The 20,644-nt window shown below is 35.7% G+C and overlaps 1 protein-coding gene across 1 annotated transcript in view; it reads right to left on the bottom strand.

Moving 5' to 3' along the window:
- The window catches only part of SNTG1 (syntrophin gamma 1), a 1,083,450-nt gene that overhangs the window by 298,286 nt on the left and 764,520 nt on the right, over positions 1-20,644 (bottom strand). Inside the window, exons 11-12 of the mRNA XM_072604568.1 lie at positions 15,082-15,212; positions 6,880-7,009 (exon numbers count right to left, since the gene is read on the bottom strand). Coding sequence (XP_072460669.1) covers positions 6,880-7,009; positions 15,082-15,212 — 261 coding nt within the window. The remainder of the gene's footprint in view (positions 1-6,879; positions 7,010-15,081; positions 15,213-20,644) is intronic.

Here is a 20,644-nt window from a genome sequence, read left to right as displayed (position 1 = left end):
TGTGACATCATAAACAACTTAGAAAAACAGGGAATAACCTACCTTGCAGATTGATGTGGAAAGGAAGAATTCACAACGAAAGAAACAGAGAACATTATGAAACATAAAATAGATAATTCTGACTATATTAAAATATAAAAAGTTTTTGTATTAACAAAGCCAATGCTGCCATTATTAGAAGGAAAGTAGAAAGCTGGAAGAAAATCTTTATAGCAAGTATTGCTGGTAATTGCCTCATTTCTCTAGTATATAGATAACTGAGTCAAATTTTTAAAAATGCAAGTCATTGAGGGGCAGAGCCTAGATGGTGGAGTAGAAAGATGCATATACTCTAGCACTTCCCCCATAACACACAAAACACCTATAAAAAATGACTCAAATTCTAGAGCAGCAGAAGCCACAGAACAACAGAGGAAAAGAGGTTTCCAGACAAACGTAACGTGGAAGGCTGACAGAAAAGGTCTATTTCACAGAACCCTGAGCAGAGTGGAGCCCAGCCCTGGCCCAACTGCACTGAGAAGAACAGGACTGGAACAGACCTCCAGGGCAGAGTTCAGAGCAGGGAGAGTCCCAGATAACTCAACCCACAAGCAACAAAGAAAGTTCCAAAGGTCAGTGTGGGAGGCCTTTCCTAGCTGTGCAAGAGGAAAATGGGGTTCATCCAGAAATAGCCCCAAGTGACTGCAGCAACAGCAGCAGTAGATTGCAGGCAGCTAAGTGGCCAGGAATCAACCTGAGTCCATTATCTAGGTGGCTCAGCTCAAAGCCTCTGGCGATAAGGAGCAACTGATCTCAACCTCAGCCCTGAGTGACAGCTCTGACCCCACCCAAAGCCCTGGGGAAATCAAGTAGCTGAGTTGAATCTCAGCCTTGAACACCATACCTGGGAGAGGAGAGGCAATAGGACCATTCACTTGAGAAAAGATTCAGAAGTCAAGTAACTGACTGGGAAAATGGCCAAAAAAGGGGAAAAAAATAAGACCATAGAACATTACTTTCTTGGTGAACAAGTATCTCCTCCCATCTTTTCAGATGAGGAAGAGCAAGGCATACTGTCAAAGGAAGTCAAGGCCCCTGCCTCCAGGGCCTCTAAAGGGTACTTAAACTGAGCTCAGGCAATACAAGAGCTTGAAAAGCAAGTTAGCAGCTTGCTAAAGGAGAACCAAAACAATGCTGAGGAAAATAACATCTTTAAAAAGAGGCTAACTCAATTGGAAAAAAGAAGTCCAAAAAGCCAATGAGGAGAAGGAGGCTTTAAAAAGCAGAATTAGACAAATGAAGGAGAAAGTTCAAAAGCTCACTGAACAAAATAGTTCTTTGAAAGAGAGAATTGAATTCAGGGAAGCTAATGACTACCACATAAAACAAGCAGTAAAAAACAAAAACAAAAGTTTGAGAAAATAGAAGATAATGTGAAACATCTCATTGGAAATACAACTGACCTGGAAAATAGATCCAGGAGAGACAATTTAAAAATTATGGGACTACCTGGAAGCCATATTAAGAAAAAGAGCCTAGACATTATCTTCCATGAAATTATCGAGGAAAACTGTCTTGACATTCTAGAGCCAGAGGGCAAGATAAATATTGAAAGAATCCACCAATCACCTCCTGAAAGAGACCCAAAGAGAGAAACTCCTAGGAATATTGTAGCCAAATTTCAGAGTTCGCAGGTCAAGGAGAAAATAATGCAAGCAGCTAGAAAGAAACAATTTGAGTATTGTGGAATTACAATCAGGATAACATCTAGCAGTTTCTACATTAAAGGATGAAAGGGCATGGAATAGGATATTCCAGAAGTCAAAGAAACTAGGACTAAAACCAAGAATTACCTACCCAGTAAAACTGAGTATAGTACTTCAAGGGAATAAGTGGTCACTCTATGATATAGAGGATTTTCAAGAATTCATGATGAAAAGACCAGAACCAAAGAGAAAATTTGACTTTCAAACACAAGAATCAAGAGAAGCATCAAAAGGTAAAGGGGAAAGAGAAATCATAAAAGACTTTCTAAAGCTGAACTGTTTACATTCCTCCATGGAAAGAAAATATTTGTAACTCTTGAGATTTTTCTCAGTATTTGGGTAGGTGGAGGCATTATACATACATACATACATACACACACACACACACACACACATAGACAGAGAGTACAGGTTATGTTGAATCAGAAGAGATGACATCCACAAATAAATAAATAAATGAAAGTTAAGGGGTGAGGGAGAAAAATACTAGGAGGAGAAAGGGAGAAATGGAATGGGGCAGGATATAACTTATAAAGGAGATAAGAAAAATCTTGTTCAATGGAGGATAAAAGGAAGAAAGGAAGAAGGGAAAAGTGAAGCTACTCCCTCCACATATGGCTTAAGGAGGGAATAACTTGCTCACTAAATTTGGTATGAAAATCTATCTTACACTACAGGAAAGTAGGAGAGGAGGTGACAAGTGGGGTGAGGGGAATAATAGAAGGAAGAGCAAATGGAAGGAGAGAGTAACTAGAAATAAACACTTTTGGAATGGAACAAGGTCAAATGAGGGAATAAAAAAAACAAGGAGGGATAGAGTAGGATAGAGGGCAATATAGCTAGTATTACACAACATGATTATTATGGAAGTCTTTTGCAAAACGTCACATATTTAGTCTGTATTGAATTGCTTGCCTTCTTAGTGGGGATGGGTAGGGAGGGAGAGAAGTTGGAATTCAAAGTATTAGAAACAAATATTGAGAATTATTATTGCATGTAACCAGGAAATAAGAAACACAGGTAATGGGGTATAGAAATTTATCTTGCCCTACAAGAAAAGAGAGAAAATGGGGATAAAGGAAGGGTGGAGTGTGATAGTAGGGAGGGCTCATTGAGGGAAGGGGTAATCAGAATGCAAGGTATTAGGGAGTGGGGGGAGGGGAGAAAAATTATATGGGGAGAAAAATTGCACATCTTACAAAGTGATGGAAAAGCAATTAGTATTAAAACAATTAACTCAATTAATTACTGAGACTAAATCAGAGACATCTTTAGTTTGGGGAAAAGAATTTTAGTCTAAGTTTCCTAGAGGCAGGTAGCCTAGGGTAAAAGTTGGCATTGATTGAAAAGTTAAGGTTTTAATGGTAAATTTGATTTTATGATTGCTATTTAATCAGGAACTAGAACATGTATAGAAAGGCATGTAAGCCACTTAAGACTTGCCTCAAAAGATGTTCCTTAGCCAATGTGAAATTATAGTCATATCTGAAACCTGGTTATTGGAATTTGCAATTTTAAGATTATATGGGACAATTAACTGACTGTTTTTCTAAGTCTAACTCCAGGTACAGATAGCAAGAAAAGTGATCTGAGCCAGTAAGCTCCATGATGCCAGTAAGCCTGTGAGATGCTGCTATAAACTGAAAAAGATGATCTCATGGGAATGGTGGGAAAGCAGCTGTTCAGCCTGGTCTGAGTTAGGAGTCTCCTGACTCAATTTCCCCACTGACACCTGACACAGACTTTAAGCCTGACTGAATGCAAGTTGACAATCTACTCCTTCCTGGAATTGTCATGAAGTTGGGGAGATATTGGCTCCCTGCAAAGTCCCTACTCTTAGTAGCAATTTCCTATAGTCAAAAGGCTTGTAAGCTTAATATCAGATCCATTAAATTATAGATTGTTAGGTAGGGGAACATCCAAAATTAAGTGTAAAATTAAGCCATTAGGCTTATTACTATAGACCAACAATAATAAGTTAGGGTCCTTTAATTCTTAGCAATAATGTGGAGACAATCAGTTCAAGGGCTTGTGAAGTTAGCATACGTAGTTATTATTGTTTCTCAGTTGGTTAACGTTAAAATAAAAATTCATTTGTTGTCTATATTGCAAATGCTTTAAGAGGAGTATCACCTGATCAAAAGTTGGAATTGTTTTATGTGATATGAACTGTGTCAAAAATTAAAAATTAAAAAAATTAAAAAAGAAAGAATGCAATTCATTTCTCAATTGATAAATCGCCAAAAGATGTGAGCAGGCAGTTTTCAGATCTAGAAGTCAAAGCTATCTATAGAAATAAAGTGCTCTAAATCACTTTTGATTAGAGAAATGCAAATTAAAAAAAACACTAACGTACCACCTCACACCTATCAGATTGATTAATAGGACAAAATAGAAATGATAAATGTTGAAGAGGATGTGGGAAAATTAGTACTGTTGGTGGAGTTATGAACTGATTCAATCATTCTGGAGAGCAATTTGGAACTATACACTAAAGTTTGTATACCCTTTGTTCCAGAAATACCACTAATAGATCTATTTCCCAAAGAAATTATTAAAAAGTAGAAAGGACCTACATGTGCAAAAATATTTATAGCAGCCCTTTTCGTGATGGCAATATTGGAAATTTAAGGAATACCCATAAATTGGGGAATGACTGGACAAGCTATGGTATATGAATGTAATGGAATACTATTGTGCAGTAAGAAATGATGAACAGGCGAATTTCAGAAAAACCTGGAAATATTTGGATGAAGTGATGGAAAGTGAAATGATCAGAACCAGGAAAGCGTTGTACGTAGAGTCAGCAACATTGTATGATGATCAACCGTGAATGACTCAGCTCCTCTTAGTCACACAAGAATTTCCAAGAGGAGTTCAAAAGAAAAGGACTCACGAAGGAAAATGCTATCCATATCCAGATAAAGAATTGATGAACTCTGAATACAGAACAAAGCATATTTTTTAATTGCTTTATTTTTTCATACTTTTCTCCCTTTTGATCTCTTTTTCCTTTCACAACTGTGACTAATATGGAAATGTTTTACATGGTAGTATATGCATAGCCTATATCAAATTGTCCACCTTCTTTTGGAAAAGGGTGAGAGAGAGAGACAAAAATTTGAAACTCAAAATCTTATAAATGCTAAAAATTATCTTTATGTGTAAGTGGGAAAAATATCATAAAATTAGGAAAACAACTCTGTAACCTACAATATTCCACCTCTGCCATGTTTATATATATAAAATGGTAACAACAGAGAGTATTTTGGGTATGAGTGCCTCTCTTCTTTCTTTTTTCTCTATCCTTTCAAACATTTGTAGACACCATTCTATAGCACATAAAACTAATAAACCTGCTAATATCACCTTGAAGTTCTTGTTATAGGCATACTTCTTTTGAATGTGACTTACTTTATTATGCTTTGTAAATAATGCATTTTTTTTAAAATTGTGGATTTGTGACAACCCTGCCTGAAGCAACTCTACTGGAACAATTTTTGCAATAATATATGCTCACATCTTGTCTCTTTGTCACATTTGGTAATTCTCACAATATTTCAAACTTTTTCGTTATTTTGCTGTTGTTCATTTAGTTGTACCTGACTCTTCATGACTATGGACTCTAGCACCCATGCCCTTCTAATTTCCACTGTCTCTTGAAGTATGTCTAAAGATCATTTTTGATGTCTCAGTAATACCATCTATCCATGTCATACATATTCTGCTGTTTTCTTTTCTTTTTGCCTTTAATCTTTCCCATCATCAAGAACTTTTCCAATGAGACTTGTCTTCTCACAATGTGGTCATAGCATTTAAGCATCAGATTTAGTATTTGACTTTCCAATGAGTAGTCTGAATTAATTTCTTTAAGTATTGACTCATTTGACCTCCATACTGTCCAAGGAATTCTCATAAGTCTTCAGCCCCTCAATTCAAAATCATCAATTCTGTGACATTTAACTTTCCCTATAGTTCAACTTTTATGGCTATACATTGCTCCTAGAAAAACCACAGCTTTGACTATATGGATCTTTGTAGGTAGGTAAGGTGATGTCCCTACTTTTTAGTATTTTCATTATTATTATATCACTTATGGTGACCTATTATGAGTGATCTTTGATACTGCTATTGTAATTGTTTTGAAGTACCACAAACCACAACTATATCAGAACGTAAACTTAATTGATAAATGTTATGCGTGTTCTGACTGCTCCACCAATCAGCTATTCCACCATTGTTTTCCTCCTCTGGCCACAACAGTATTGAAGAATATTATATAAACATTGTCGATAAAGCTGTAGCAGGGTTTGAGAAGATTGATTCCAACTCTGAAAGAAGTTCTAATGTGAGTAAACCGCTATCAAACAACATCATATCCTACAGAGAAGTTTTTCATGAAAGGAAGAGTAAATCAATGTGGCAGACTTCATTGCTGTCTTATTTTAATTAACTGCCACAGACACTCCAACCTTCAGTAACCACCACCCTGGCCAATCAATAGCCATTAACCTAGAAGAAAAACCCTCAGTCAACAAAAAGATCACAAGCTGGTAAAGGCTGAGTTAACAGTAAGCATTTTTCAATACTATATTTTTAATTAAGGTGTATGCATTTTTGTATAAACATAATACTATTTCACACTTACTAGACTACAGTATAGTATAAGCATGACTTTTATGTGCTCTGAGAAACTAAAAAAATGTGACTTGCTTTATTGTGATATTCATTTTATTGCTGTGATTTGGAACTAAACCTGCAATATCTGCCTGTACTTGAATGGAGAAAGCATATACTTAATTGTATTTAATAAGCACAATAAGTGCAAGAGTAGATATATTGAGCATAACCAACATTCGTCATGCACCCTTGCTGGATATGTGCTGGTATCTTGTGGGAAAAGTCCTTTGTTCTGAACATGATAAAGGTAGCTAAGATAGTTTATAGTACCATGATAATCCTTTCAATAAGTTATCCAAATCAGTCCCAGAGATAGACTTGACTTGGCTTTTCTGTGGGAGCCCCAAGCAATGTTTATACACAGTTATGTCTATGCTGAAACCCAAAAGAATTTTACAAAAGCTCTCATTCAATATCGTTGGGAATCCCCTGAATCATTTAAATTCCTACTTACATTGTGCTTTGTGAGGTTTGAAATATTTGTTGCTATTGCTTGTAGCCAATCAATGCAGTCTTCAGCAGAGAGACACTGAATGATTCCACTGCAAACCCCATCCACAGCAATTACTTGAAATGCATTCTGCCTGTAGATATAGTATAGGAGATCAGATCAAAAAATAATCTTATTTATCTAAACACTCATCTCAGTAAGATGTGAGATTTTTCTTCTTAAAAATGTAGTAAACCCATTCTGAACTCACATCTGATTGCTATTCTGTTTTACAAATGCCTAAGTTTGAAAATGGAACAGTAAAGATAAATCTAGGCAATACATAATTTCAAGATAGGAGAAATTGTGTTCTTGAAGGAAAAAGAAACATTTGGTACCACTGAGGAGAGAAATGTCAACTGTATTCATGGCTGAGATCTCAACAAAATTTAAATAGCTCTAATCTAATAATAACTTCTAATCAATGAAGAATAAGGCATGCAAATTTATACAGAAAGAATATACCATTATTTTTGTCTACTTTTGGAACCATTGGTTGCCTTGTAGTCTCATCAAATACTTAGTAGATGAAGTCACTGACATAATGATTATGGAGAGAGACCCAACTACAGTAATGTAATAGAATCACAGAAGTTCGGAATTTAGAACCTGAAAGGGACCTTACATGTTATCTCCTTTAACCTTCTCCTTTTATAGATGATGATATACTTCATCTATTTCTTACTTCACCTTCGATAAATCATTTAAACTTTCTGGACCTCAATTTGCCCACGTGTAAAAAGAAGGGGTTTGGGTGAGCTCTTAGGTCCTTTGTGGTATAAAAATCTATATTCTATCCTCTATCCAAAGTTTGTGATTTTCAGTAATGACCAAAGTTTTTCTTAGAATGAAATGAGCAGTGTCGAAGTACCCCTTATGGGCTTTCGTTGATTATGTTTTTGTTTAAGAAAATGAAATGATCCTCTTCTAAATTGCTTATAAAAATGCTGTAGAATTCCAAGTTACTCCCAACAGCTTTAATGATTCCATTTTGCATTGTGCTTTTGTATTGTTTGGACATAAGCTAGGCACAACAGAAGTGAGAGACACTGAAATGAATGGAAACCATCCAAGCCTTTCATGCCTCTCTGTTCCACTATGTGCATTTGCCACAGCATATTGGATTGCATAACAAACCACGTTTAAGTTCCAAGCAATTACAAAGCAATGGAAAACTTCTGCCTTTCAGTGTTCAAAATGCTATAAAAGTTGTACACATTTCTCAGTTTTCAGTAAACATTCTTTTTGGCTTCCACCCTGAAAAAGCTTTGGTGTCTGTAGAACCATGGATATTAGATATTATTTCAGTTCCCAAAACAAACGAAAAAAAACCACAAAGCATATGGTGGGTACAGAATGCTTCGTTAGGCATTCTGCCACTCTCCTCCTCTTTGTGTTCAATTCATAGCTTATAACTTGGGTTCACAGTGATACCATTGGAATGTGAGACTGCACACTTATCCAAAGTCCATTTTATTTTTACGTGAGTTTTGGTTCTATTCTTTTGGACATATATTTTCTGATTTTTATTTTATAAATCGGGAATATCCTATTCTTCAGGTACACCTGCGCCCCTTATGAAACCATATTAAATGCTACCTCAGTGGGAGGTAAACAAAAATTCTTTTTAATATGATGTTCTTTTGAGTATATGATAGGACAAACCTATGTGTAACTAGAAGAGGCTCTGGGAAGCAATAACTTTACACAGCTTTCTTGGATTTAATAACAATGATCAACAGAGTGAGATATTTCAAAACAAATTTCAGAATTGAATTCATCAATTTATGAAAATATGGCATTAATGATTGCATGGTAATAAGTACATTTATTGTCTCTCTACTAAGAGCAGGGGTTCTTAACCTGGAATTGATGAACTAAAAACAAACCTAATAATTTCCCCCCAATATTTTTCCTTGTAATCTGATGTATTTTATTTTATATGTTTAAAAATATTATTTTGAGAAAGGGTCTACAGAGATCATCAGATTTCCATAGAAGTTCATCAGATAAACAGTTAAAAAATTCTGACTTAGTAGAATAAGGCATCATGCAACATAAAAGAAAGAATTTTGAAAAATAAATATTAGCCCTTTGTAAAACAAATACATCTGCACAAGATTATTGATACTAGTAGGTAATAATATCTAATTAAAATAATATTCATTTAGATCAATATTTGGACTATTAAACTACAAAATATATATTTACAAATACATATACACTTGAGTTCCTAGTTATAAATAATTTCAAAGCAAATTTACAGCTATTCTTTGGGGTAAATCTTTCCTCATATCTTAAATAATTTATTTCAAATATTTCTTGATGTAAGTGTGGTCTCTAGTCCATATGGTTTTTTCATGTAACTAGATGGATTAAGAATCCTGAAAGTGAATTATTTTATCACATTTTCTACCACATGATTAGGCAAAGTTGGTAAGTCACATGGCCTTTTAATGTTTCAATTTCCTGAAGTATAACAAAAGTCCAATTGTTGTTTCCTATATACCTACTGTGTCCTGTGCTATACATACACACACACACACACACACACACACACACACGCACACGTATATACTATATAGTGCTGAGTGGGCTTGCAACACATTGTGCAACTTATCAACCTTGCTGATAATTTCAAAGACTTGTGTTTACTCTTCAGAGATAGGTGTCACACACAAAAAATTCCACCTTTTTTAAAAAGACAGAATCATTGGACATGAGGTAAGCAGGCATAATCTAGTTTCTTTATAGTTTATGGGACACTTTCTGAAATCAATATCTTCCACTACCTATTTATTTAGTGGAAAGGGGCATTTAACTCTACCAAAGTTTGCTGTCCTCTTGAGAACACTAAAACTGTTTTATGGTTCTTGGCTTAAAAAGAAATATATTTGCTAGAAAACAGCTACATAATTAAAGTGTTATGGAAAGTGTGATTTTGCCTTTATATACTTATTTCCCATTCTTTGTTTATATTGCTCTCAAATCTCTAAGGATTCCTGCTCATGCTTCTGAAAAAAGAACTACTCTTAAAGACTGTTGAATTTCATAATAATTTTCAATAATTTAACTCAAAATTGTAGTCTTATTTTCTAAAGTGGACAGGCCTACAGTTTGCAAGCTCTGCTCCCTCTTTGAGGTAGAGTCATACAGCACTGATCTAAAAATATAATGTTACTACTTAGTAAGGTTAGCCCATCCTTTAGACACTAATTGAATGTTATGATTACAATTGGTTATTAAATCATTATTGGCATAATTCAAATCAAAATGGACTCCATGAGTTTTTAGAATTTGTCTCTTTTTGGTTTAGGAGGGAATTGGAGGAAGGGGAGAAAGTCAAGATGGGAATCCACCATGCACTTAATGGCTATCTAGGGGTTATATTTACCACTATTAAAATCCTTCAGTCATCTTTATCCAACATTAATATGAATGAAGTGTGAGTTGTAGAAACATTAGTCTCTATCTGTTTACACAGGCTGTTTTAAAAAATTACTTTTCTATGAGTGTGATTGTAGTTAAAGCTTCATGAATTTAATTTAATCCTTGAGGAGGGAGATTTATTCTTGAAAACATGGAGCCTGTGAGTTGGATATCAGCATTCTGGCATTATTTTAAGAATTAGATTAACTGGTGGAGCTAAGATGGCAGAGTAGAAGCATGCACCTCTAGAAGCTCTCCTCCAACAGCCCATAAAATATCTGTAAAAAATGGCTCTAAATAAATTCTAGAACAGCAGAAGCCACAAAACAACAGAGTGAAAGAGATTTCCAGCCCAAGGCAGCCTGGAAGGCCAACAGGAAAGGTCTATTGAACTGGGTGAGGAGTAGAACACAGCATAGCATGGGCTGCACCTCAGCAAGGACAGGACAGGAGCAGTCTGCAAGGTGCCACCAGAAGCAGCTGTGAATCCCAGATTCCCTCAACTCACAAATGCCAAAGACAGCTTCAAAGGTCAGTGAGAAAGCTCTTTCACTTGGGTGAGAAGGAAACACAGTGGTCTAGACCTGTCCCCAGGCAGCAGCAGCTTCCATTATTGGAGCCCTGGCTTAAAGCCCTGGTGGAATTAAGCAGCTGATCTGGATCTCAGCCCCCTGTGGCAGCCCTGGGGTGAGGAGGAGTTCTGGATAGTGTGGGGGAGCAGGTGGAAGCTCTGGAGAGGGAATCCTGCTCACAGACCAGAGTGAAGACCAGGAAAGAAGTAAACTTCTCTCTCTTGATTGTGCCACTTTGGAGGAACTGAGAACTTACAGGTCCCTAGAGCATACGCTCCCCTTGACAAAGAACTCAAAAGCCAAATAACTGGCTGGGGAAATGCCCAAAGAAAGGGAAAAAAGAATATAACAATAGAAGATTACTTTCTTGGTGACTAGGTATTTTCTTCCATCCTTTCAGATAAGGAGGAGCATTGCATGTCATCATAGGAAGACCTAGGGGTAAGGGCCTCTGCATCCAAAACCTCCAAAGTGGATGGACAGTGGTCTCAGGCCATGGAAGAGTTCAAAAAGTATTTTGAAAATCAAGTAAGAGAGGTGGAGGAAAAATTGGGAAGAGAAATGAAAGTGATGCAAGAAAATCATGAAAAATGAGTCAACAACTTGCTAAAGGAGACCTAAAAAAATGCTGAAGAAATTAACACTTTTACAAATAGATTAAGTCAAATGGCAAAAGACGCCCAAAAAGCCAACAAGGAGAAGAATGATTTAAAGAGCAAAATTAACCAAATGGAAAAGGAGGTAATATTTGTAACTCTTGAAATTTTTCTCAGTATTTGGATAGTTGGAGGGATTATACACACACACACACACACACACACACACACACACTCACACACATATGTAGACAGAGGGCACAGGGTGAGTTGAATGGGAAGGAATGATATCTAAATAAATAAAATTAAGGGATGAGAGAGGAATATATTGGGAGGAGAAATGGAGAAATGGAATGGGACAAATTATCTCTTGTTAAAAAGGCAAGTAAAAGCTTTTTCAGTGTAGGAGAAAAGGGGGAGGTGAGAGGGAAAAAAGTGAGGCTTACTCTCATCACATTTGGCTTAAGGAAGGAATAACATGCACACTCAATTTGGTATGAAAATCTATCTTACACTGTAAGAAAGTAGGAGAGAAGGGGATAAGTGGGGTGTGGGGGGATGATACAAGGGATAGCAAATGAGAGGAGAGGGGTAACTAGAAGTTAACACTTCTGTGGAGGGATAACGTCAAAAGAGAGAATAGAACAAATGAGAGGACAGGATAAGATGAAGGAAAATATAAGCAGTCTTTCACAACATGACTATTGTGGAAGTCTTTAGCAAAACTACACATATATAGCCTATATTGAAATGCTTATATTCTCAGTGGGGATGGGTAGGAAGGGAGGAAAGAAGAGAAGTTAGAACTCAAAGTTTTAGGAATGAATGCTGACAACTGGCTTGTTTTTTTTTTTTGGTTTTTTTTTTCATGTAACTGAGAAATAAGAACTACAGGTAATAGGGTATAGAAATCTATCTTGCCCTACAAGAAAAGAGAGAAGATGGGGATAAGAGAAGGGAGGGGTGTGATAGAAGGGAGAGGATATTGAGGGAAAGTGTAATCAGAATGCATGGTGTTTTGGGGTGGGGGAGGGAGAGATGGGGAGAAAATTTGAAACTCAAAATCTTGTGAAAATGAATGTTGAAAACTAAAAATAAATAAATAAATTTTTAAAAAGAATTAGATTTATTTCTGTGTATGTTAATATAAAGTAGGACTCACTATGATATAGAAGCATGTAATACCTTAAAGTAAGAAAGATCTGGATTGAAGGTCCACCTTCTAACACCCTTAGTTGTGCGGCTTTTGGCAAATCACTTAAACTTCCAGTGCCCCATGCAACTCATGGAGACTGGAGATTGCAGAGCAGCTGCAAATAAACATCTGTGGGGAGGTTTTCTACACTGGGAACTACCATATGCAGATCAAATGTCATGATTCTAACAAAATCATTGTGTCCTTAATGATATTTATATGAATAGAACTTCAAAAACATAGTAATAACAATAATGGCTACTATTTACATAGCACCTACTTTATGCCAGGCACTATGCTAAGTGTTTTATAATTATTATCTCTTTTGATCCACACAACAAACTTGGGCAGTTAGCGCTATTATTATGTCCATTTTACAGTTGAGGAAACTGAGGCAAAGATATGATATTTGTCCAATGTAACTCAGATAATTAAGTGCCTGAAACCAGATTTGAATTCAGGTGTTCTTGACTCCAGGTCCCACATTTTATTCACTGTATCACCTGATTCTAAACATAGGATAATATTCACTCATATAAAATCATGAAATTTGAAAATAAATTTCTGCCTAGCTCTATAAAGTTTACTGTTCTCTACATTGAAATTATTTTTTCAGATGGTGGAGGAATTGATACTTAGCTTTGATTAATTTCCATATAATTTTCATTGATGTTTGTAGAGTTATCAATAGAAAGAGGAGATGATATTTGTAGAACTTGACATGAAATTGGCAATAACTTCCCTAATATGGGGGACAGCTAGGTTGCACAGTGGATAGAGTTCTGGCCTATAGTCAAAAAGACTCATCTTCCTGTGTCTAAATCTAGACTCAGACACTTTAGTAGTTGTGTGACCCTGGGCAAGTCATTTAACCTTTTTACTTGAGTTCTTCATCTGTAAAATGAACCAGAGAAGAAAATGACAAACCACTGTACTATCTTTGCCAAGAAAACCCAAAAGAGAGCTACCAAGAGTCGGACATGACTGAACAACAACAAAAACAAAATCCCTGACTTTATTCATTCAATATTCTAATTGGGCAGCTAGGTGGTGCAGTGGATAGAGCACCAGTGCAGGAGTCAGGAGGACCTGAGTTCAAATCTCACCTCAGACATTTGACATTCATTAGCTGTGTGACCTTGGGCAAGTCATTTACCCCAATTGCCTCATCCTGGGTCATCTACAATCATCCTGATGAATATCTGGTTACTGGTTTCACATGGCTGTGGAAAAGTGAGGCTGGTGACCTGCACAACCCTCCCTCACTCAAAACAAAGTCAAGTGCAAGTCATATCATTATTTCTCTGATGGCATGATCTTCTTTGGCAACGAAGGATGTACACACATTCTAATTATTTCTGTCTTTTGCTGTCAACTTTTTTATAAGTTATAATCAATGTGTTCAAATATCCTTTTCACACCAGAATTTTTCCTTTCACATAAAAAAGCAGGAAAGACTTTTCTCTTTATTGAATAAAAACAGCTGAGTCTGAGTCAAGCAAATGTGACCTGAAAGATTTCATACAAAGGTAAGTTCTTTTAAAAAGGAGTTTGTTGTTTTGGTCATGTCCAAGGTTTTGTGACCCCATTTGGGATTTTCTAGTCAAGAATAGTGGAGTGCTTTTATCATTTGCTTCTCCATTTTATTTTAGAGTTGAGCTAATTGAGGTAAACAGGGTTAAGTGACCTGGCCAGGGTCACACAACTAGTAAGTGTCTGAAGTTACATTTTGACTTAGGTCTTCCTGATTCCAGATTGAGTGTTCTATCCTCTGAGCCCCCTAGCTGCCCCATAAGAAGGAACGGTCCCTCCACAGAGACTGAGTAGTTCCAGGGAATCCCTCATGAGTGTGGTGCAGTGGAAAGACATGGGTGCAAATCTTGCATCTGAAGATTACTACCTATATGCTTTTGGTCAAGACATTTGAACTCCCTAGGACTAAGTTTATTCATCATTAAAATGAGTGTATTGTACTAAATGGTCTTTGAGGCCCTGCTCAGTTATATATATTAAAAAAAAGTATCTCCTTATTCATTTAAAACAAATGAACAGCAGCAACAAGCTATGCTCTGTGAGCTATGTAATTGTCATCTCCCTCTCCATCTCTTTTGCGTTCAGATTGTGGTTAAGAAAGATCCTCGTATTTAAAGCTGGCTTAAAAAATACTTAGATAAATTTTCAAAATAGTTTCCATATCCTATCACAATGCTGAGGATAAATAAGATCAGCATTCCCACATTCACTGCATACACACATACACACACACATACACAAATACACAGACACACACAGACACGCACACGCACACACACAGAGGCAACAGGTTTATAAACATATTTTCTTGTCAATACAAAATTAATACAGAGTCACTCACCGACACAAATCTGATCCAGGGAGGTACTGGGAGAAACGTGAATGAAGTAAAGGAATTAATCGAAGGTCACACCATCTCTTTTCCCATCTCAGACCTGGTGAGGTTGGCCACGAAGAGCATGATAGTGTATCCTGAAAAGAATTCAGAGGCTCACAAACTTTGCAAAATGTGTATTAGTGAACACATGTATTTTTGTTTACTTTTTGCAATTCTGTGTCACAAACATCTCTCAATCTGTAGGAATGCAGCTATAGGTAGTAATTTGTTCCTCATCATTTTATGCTATGATAAAAAAGATTATATCAAATAATGTTGAAATCTACATCAGCACAATATTTGTGACAGAAATAAGAATCAGTAATATATGACTGAAACTATGAGAAAATTCAATATTTCTAAGAACCTCTCATAATTAATATTTTAATACTTAAGACTTTTAAACTGAATCTTAAATTTATTTTTCATTATTGTTGTTTATAAACACATTACAAATATGCCCTATATCAGGGATTTATCAAGCAGGGTCTCTGACTTTGTTGTCATCTTTGAACAATATTTTGACAAATGCATTTCCATAGAAATTGTTTGTTTTATAATTCTAAGTATCTAATTTTGTGTTTTAAAAAATGCTGAAAATAGGTCCAAAGTTTTCACCAGATTGCCAAATAGGTCTATGTCACATAAAAAAAAGAATCTCTAGTCAATATGATGGCTTTTTTTTTATAGATGATTCATGATTATTAAGTTACTTCTTAGATTTTTGACCTCTAGATCTTACTCCCATGATGATGAAAGGAAGAGAAAATATCATAAAAAGCTGAGAAGAAAAGATGCCAGAACCAAAAAAGAGTAAACCATTATAACAGAAAAGGAAATAAAGAAATACAAAAGGAAAAATGAATGACAGAGTAAGTTACTTTAGCTCTAAAATAGGGGTGGCAGTTTGGAAGAAAAATGGTAAGATTAAAATAGGTATGCAGTATATACAATAATACAGCTAATACTAAATCCAGTGAAGTTAAAGTCCTATTTTGGTGCCTCTTGAGAACAAAATGCTATATTAAGCTAAAAAATATTTCCCTATGGCCCAGATATAGATTGTATGTCTATATATGATTTTTAAGTGAGTTTGCCATCTTGTTCATTAAATCAAAGCTCCTTGAGAATTTCTTTTTTCATTCTTTGTCTCTATATTTTCAGGGCAGCATATGACCCAGTGGATATAGTACTTTGCTTGAAGTAAGGCAGATCTGAGTTCAAATCTGGTCTCAGACAATAATCATGTGACTCTGAGTAAGTAACTTAGCTCTGTTTGCCTTGGTTTCCTCATCTGTAAAATGAGCTAGAGAAGTGAATGGCAAACCATTTCAGTATTTTTGCCAGGAAACCTCCAAATGGGGTCATGAAGACTTAGACATGATTGAAAAAGACTGAGCAAGAACAATAAAAATCTACATTCTGATACCTAGTGCTTCCAACATCATAGGCACTTAATGAATACTTCTTGATTTATTGATTTTTTTTTTTTAGATAACTCATGAAGACACTCTACAAAGACCTCAGGCACTACCCACATAGACAGAAAGAATGTCTATCTATATGCAAAGGAATCACAGATCCTTGAAACAATGAATTAGCTAAATAAAATTCTAGTTTTTGAATATTTTTAGTGATGCCTGTACTTATAGGTCTTATAACAACTTTGATTTTATTTTTTAATTCTTTTTTGGATACCTGAAATACCAGTTATCCTGTCAAGGCAAAATAAAACCAATAATTGTTTTAGGGTTTTTAGTTTGGTCTTTTTCCTTAGGAACAGTTTTTTTCCCCTTTTTCATTCATCTCTCAATGCAAACAGGAACCTGCTTTACCATTTAAAATCTCAGAATGTAGTCTGGGAACAATGAGTACATAGAGACCTAGTCCTAGAGTCGGGTAGATCTGATTTCAAATTTGGCCTCAGAGACTTACCATCTGTGTGATCCTGGGCAAGTCACTTTACATCTCTTTGCCTCAGTTTCCTCAACTGTTGAATAGGGATAATAATAGTATCTTCCTCTCAGGGTTGTTGTGAGGATAAAAGAGATATTTGTGAAGCACTTAGTACAGTGTCTAGCATATGGTAAGCACCATAAAAGGTTAGCTATTACTACTATTATTACTAAATACTTAGACCAGCATGATGCAGTCATTATCCAGGACTTAAATGCAGTTCATCCTGACTCTAAGACATCCTTTTGTTTCTCAACAATATTGGTATCTACGTAGATATAAATATTTATATAGAACTTTAATTCATATAGAACTATATGTTTTTTAATATTTTATAGATATTTACACAAAACTGATAATTATAAAGAAATTTAAAAGTTTACAAAATGTTTATATGTACAATGGAAGTAAGATGTCAGGACAGTGGAAGCATTTAATCTAGCATCTCTCAACATTCCCTCCCACACAATTTTAAAATAATACCTTAAATCAAATTCAAAAGGGGCAATTCAACTGTATCAACCCTGAGACATCCAGGATAGGCTGCTAGCACAGGTTCTTAGATCTGCTTTTGAGCAGATCAAAAGCAACTTTTAAGGGGTCAACAGTCTTCTTTAATCACATATATCAACAGAGAAAATAGAAGCAGAGAAATAAAGAACAGCAGATAGGGCTTCCAACTGTCTGACCACAAGCAATACATACATCACAGGTAAACATACAGATTCAACTGTCTAACCATTACTTACATACATAGTTACCAGAGAGAAAAGTACTAACACCTGCATTTTCAAAGTCAGGGGTGGGGGAGGCATGGCTACTCAGAGTCTCATCTGGCTCATGAACCTTCTTCCAAGTCCCCAAAGCAAAACCTCACCACAGTGTATATATACAATTTTCACAGCCTAAGGGCATCAAGATCCTTGTGACCCAACGCCTCATTAGCAATTAACAAGAGGAGTGGGCCTTCCTACAAAACAAGCCTCCCCTAATCTGAGGCCCATTAATGGGATGAGACATTTTTTCAGCCAAAGATAAAGAGAGGTCTGTGACACTGGGGAGGCGTCTGGTCTAGAACAAATGTGGTGAAAACATCAACTCTAAACCTTGGAGGTTGAGGCAACATCAGCAGCTGATTCTATAGACAGAAGATGTCCAGCGAGGATAAGGAGATTGGAGAACTAGTCACCATTAGAGTACCTCTCATCAAGCACTGCATATAGTACAGGGTGCTGTTTAGCAAATCTGTTGCACACATACTTTTAAGTAGCATTTTCAGGCTAGAGAGAAGCACTTCCTACAGCAAGGGAAAGGGGACCCCTGAGGAACAATGGCATTTGCAACTACAGGGGAACAGGGTTACTTCCTGTATATTAACCAGAGTGCAGACCAGAAGAGCAGTGATAACTCCTCTGCCCAGATGACACCACCTTGGAAACACTGAAAACTTCCAACTCTCCTGAATCAGTCTTGAAAACAGAAGTGTGAAATAGCCTGAACTGGGGGCCGTGCTCTTGCCTCATGATAGAAACAGATCCCAATTTAAATATAAGGTTCAAAGTTAAGACATAAGCTGGAAAAATGAGCAAACAATTAAAAAAGACCATGAAAAGCTACTAAGATGATGAGAAAAATCAGCAAACAAATTTATAAGGAACCAATGCTACAAACAAAGCCTGAAAGGTGAAAAAAAGTAAGTAATTGGACACAAGCACAACAAGAATTCCTGAAAGAGCTAAGAAATGATGCTCAAAAATCAAATATGAGTGATAGAAGAAAAATTAGGTAAATAAATGAGAGCAAGGCAATAAAATTAGGAAAAGACAATAGCTAGGAAAAAGAGGCAAAAAAATACTGAAGAAAATAATACCTTAAAAAATAGAATTGAGCAAGCAGATGTTAACGATTCCATGAGGCATCAAGAAAACTTTTTGAATTTTTTTTAAATCAAAAGAATGCAAAAGTAGAAGAAAATATGAAATATTTCATTTTAAAAACAACTGACTTGTAAAATGGATCAAGGAGAGATAACTTAAGAATCATTTGAAATTACTTGAAATTACTTGAAAGTCATGATCAAATATATATCAAATATATCAAATATATATATATATATGCATAACTGTATATATGTATACATATATATCAAGGAAAACTACCCAGATATCCCAGAATTAGAAAGTAAAATAGAAATTGAAAGAATCAACCAATCATCACCTAAAAACTCCCGGGAATATTATAGTTAGATTTCAGAGCTCCCAGGTCAAAGAAAAAACACTTCCAGCAGCCATAAAGAACTTATTCAAATATAATGGAACCACAGTTAAGATCACACAAGATTTGGCAACTGCCAAAGGTAGTTGAAGAGTAGAACATTTATATTATGTTATTCCAGAAGGCAAAAGAGCTACGATTACAGCCAAGAATAACCTACCCAGCAAACCTAAGTATAATCCTTTGAGGGGAAAAATGGATATTTAATGAAATAGAGGATTTTCAAGTATTGCTGATGAAAAGATCAGACCTGAATAGAAATTTTGACTTTCAAATACAAGACTCAAGAGAAGATTAAAGGAGGCTAAACATGACACAAAAATTGTAAAGGACTAATTCAGGTTAAACTGTTGATATTCCCACATGGGAAGATGATACATGTAAATTCTAATAAAATTATCATTGTTAGGGCATTTGAAAGGAATCTTATGTACAGAAAGACTGTGGAAAAGGTCTAGAGGTGGCCAAGGAGTCTTGATGGGACTGGGGTGACTGATCAAGGGTGTGAAACAGATGGAAGCAATTGGGAGGTAACAAAAAAATGGAAGACTAGGTTGGGAAGCAGGTGCAGAAAATCCAGAGGCAGCATACAATGGAGGGACAGGCTAGGCCAAGGGTAAGAGATTTGGGTATGAAGAGCCAGATTCAGTGGGAAGATTCAAGGAGAGTTCAAGGAGGTTTTCAGTCTGTACCCCATCATGGTCAAGTGGTATTTATACCAGGAATGCAAGGATATTTCAATAATAGGGAAACTATCAGCATAACTGACTACATCAAAAACAAAAATCGTATTATTATCTCTACAGCTGCAGAAAAAGCTTTAGACAAAATACAATACACTTTCTTATGAAAAACAATAAGTAGCATGTATCTAAAACCAAGAACAAGCTAGCTAAAATAGGGATAAAATAGGGATCAGAGGTGAATAGAGATGTTCATTTTCATCACTATTATTCAATATTGTACTAGAAATGGTAGTTAAAGCAATAAGACATGCAAAAGGAATTTATGAAATCTTATTTTGTAAATTCAATTTAATTTTGTAGAAAATTCTGGGTCCTACAAATTCTACTTTTTCTCACTTTAGAGTTATTCATTTAGGCCCAGGCAAATTGACTTATTTTCCTAGCTTTTAATTCAATTCTCAGTGCAAATGCTAGATTTTGTATGCAAATGAGTAGAAATCAAGATAATTTATTTCCATTATATTTTAATCACATTTAGCTACATTATATTTACTTAGGGAACATTTCCATTTTTGTCCTTCTACATACGGCAAACTAAGGGCCAGGTATGT

This window comes from Notamacropus eugenii, chromosome 4 (genome assembly GCF_028372415.1).
Source record: "Notamacropus eugenii isolate mMacEug1 chromosome 4, mMacEug1.pri_v2, whole genome shotgun sequence".
NCBI classification, from domain to species: Eukaryota; Metazoa; Chordata; class Mammalia; order Diprotodontia; family Macropodidae; genus Notamacropus; species Notamacropus eugenii.
The sequence above is the reverse complement of the archived record's forward strand: the minus strand, read 5'-3'. Positions and strand labels throughout refer to the sequence as shown.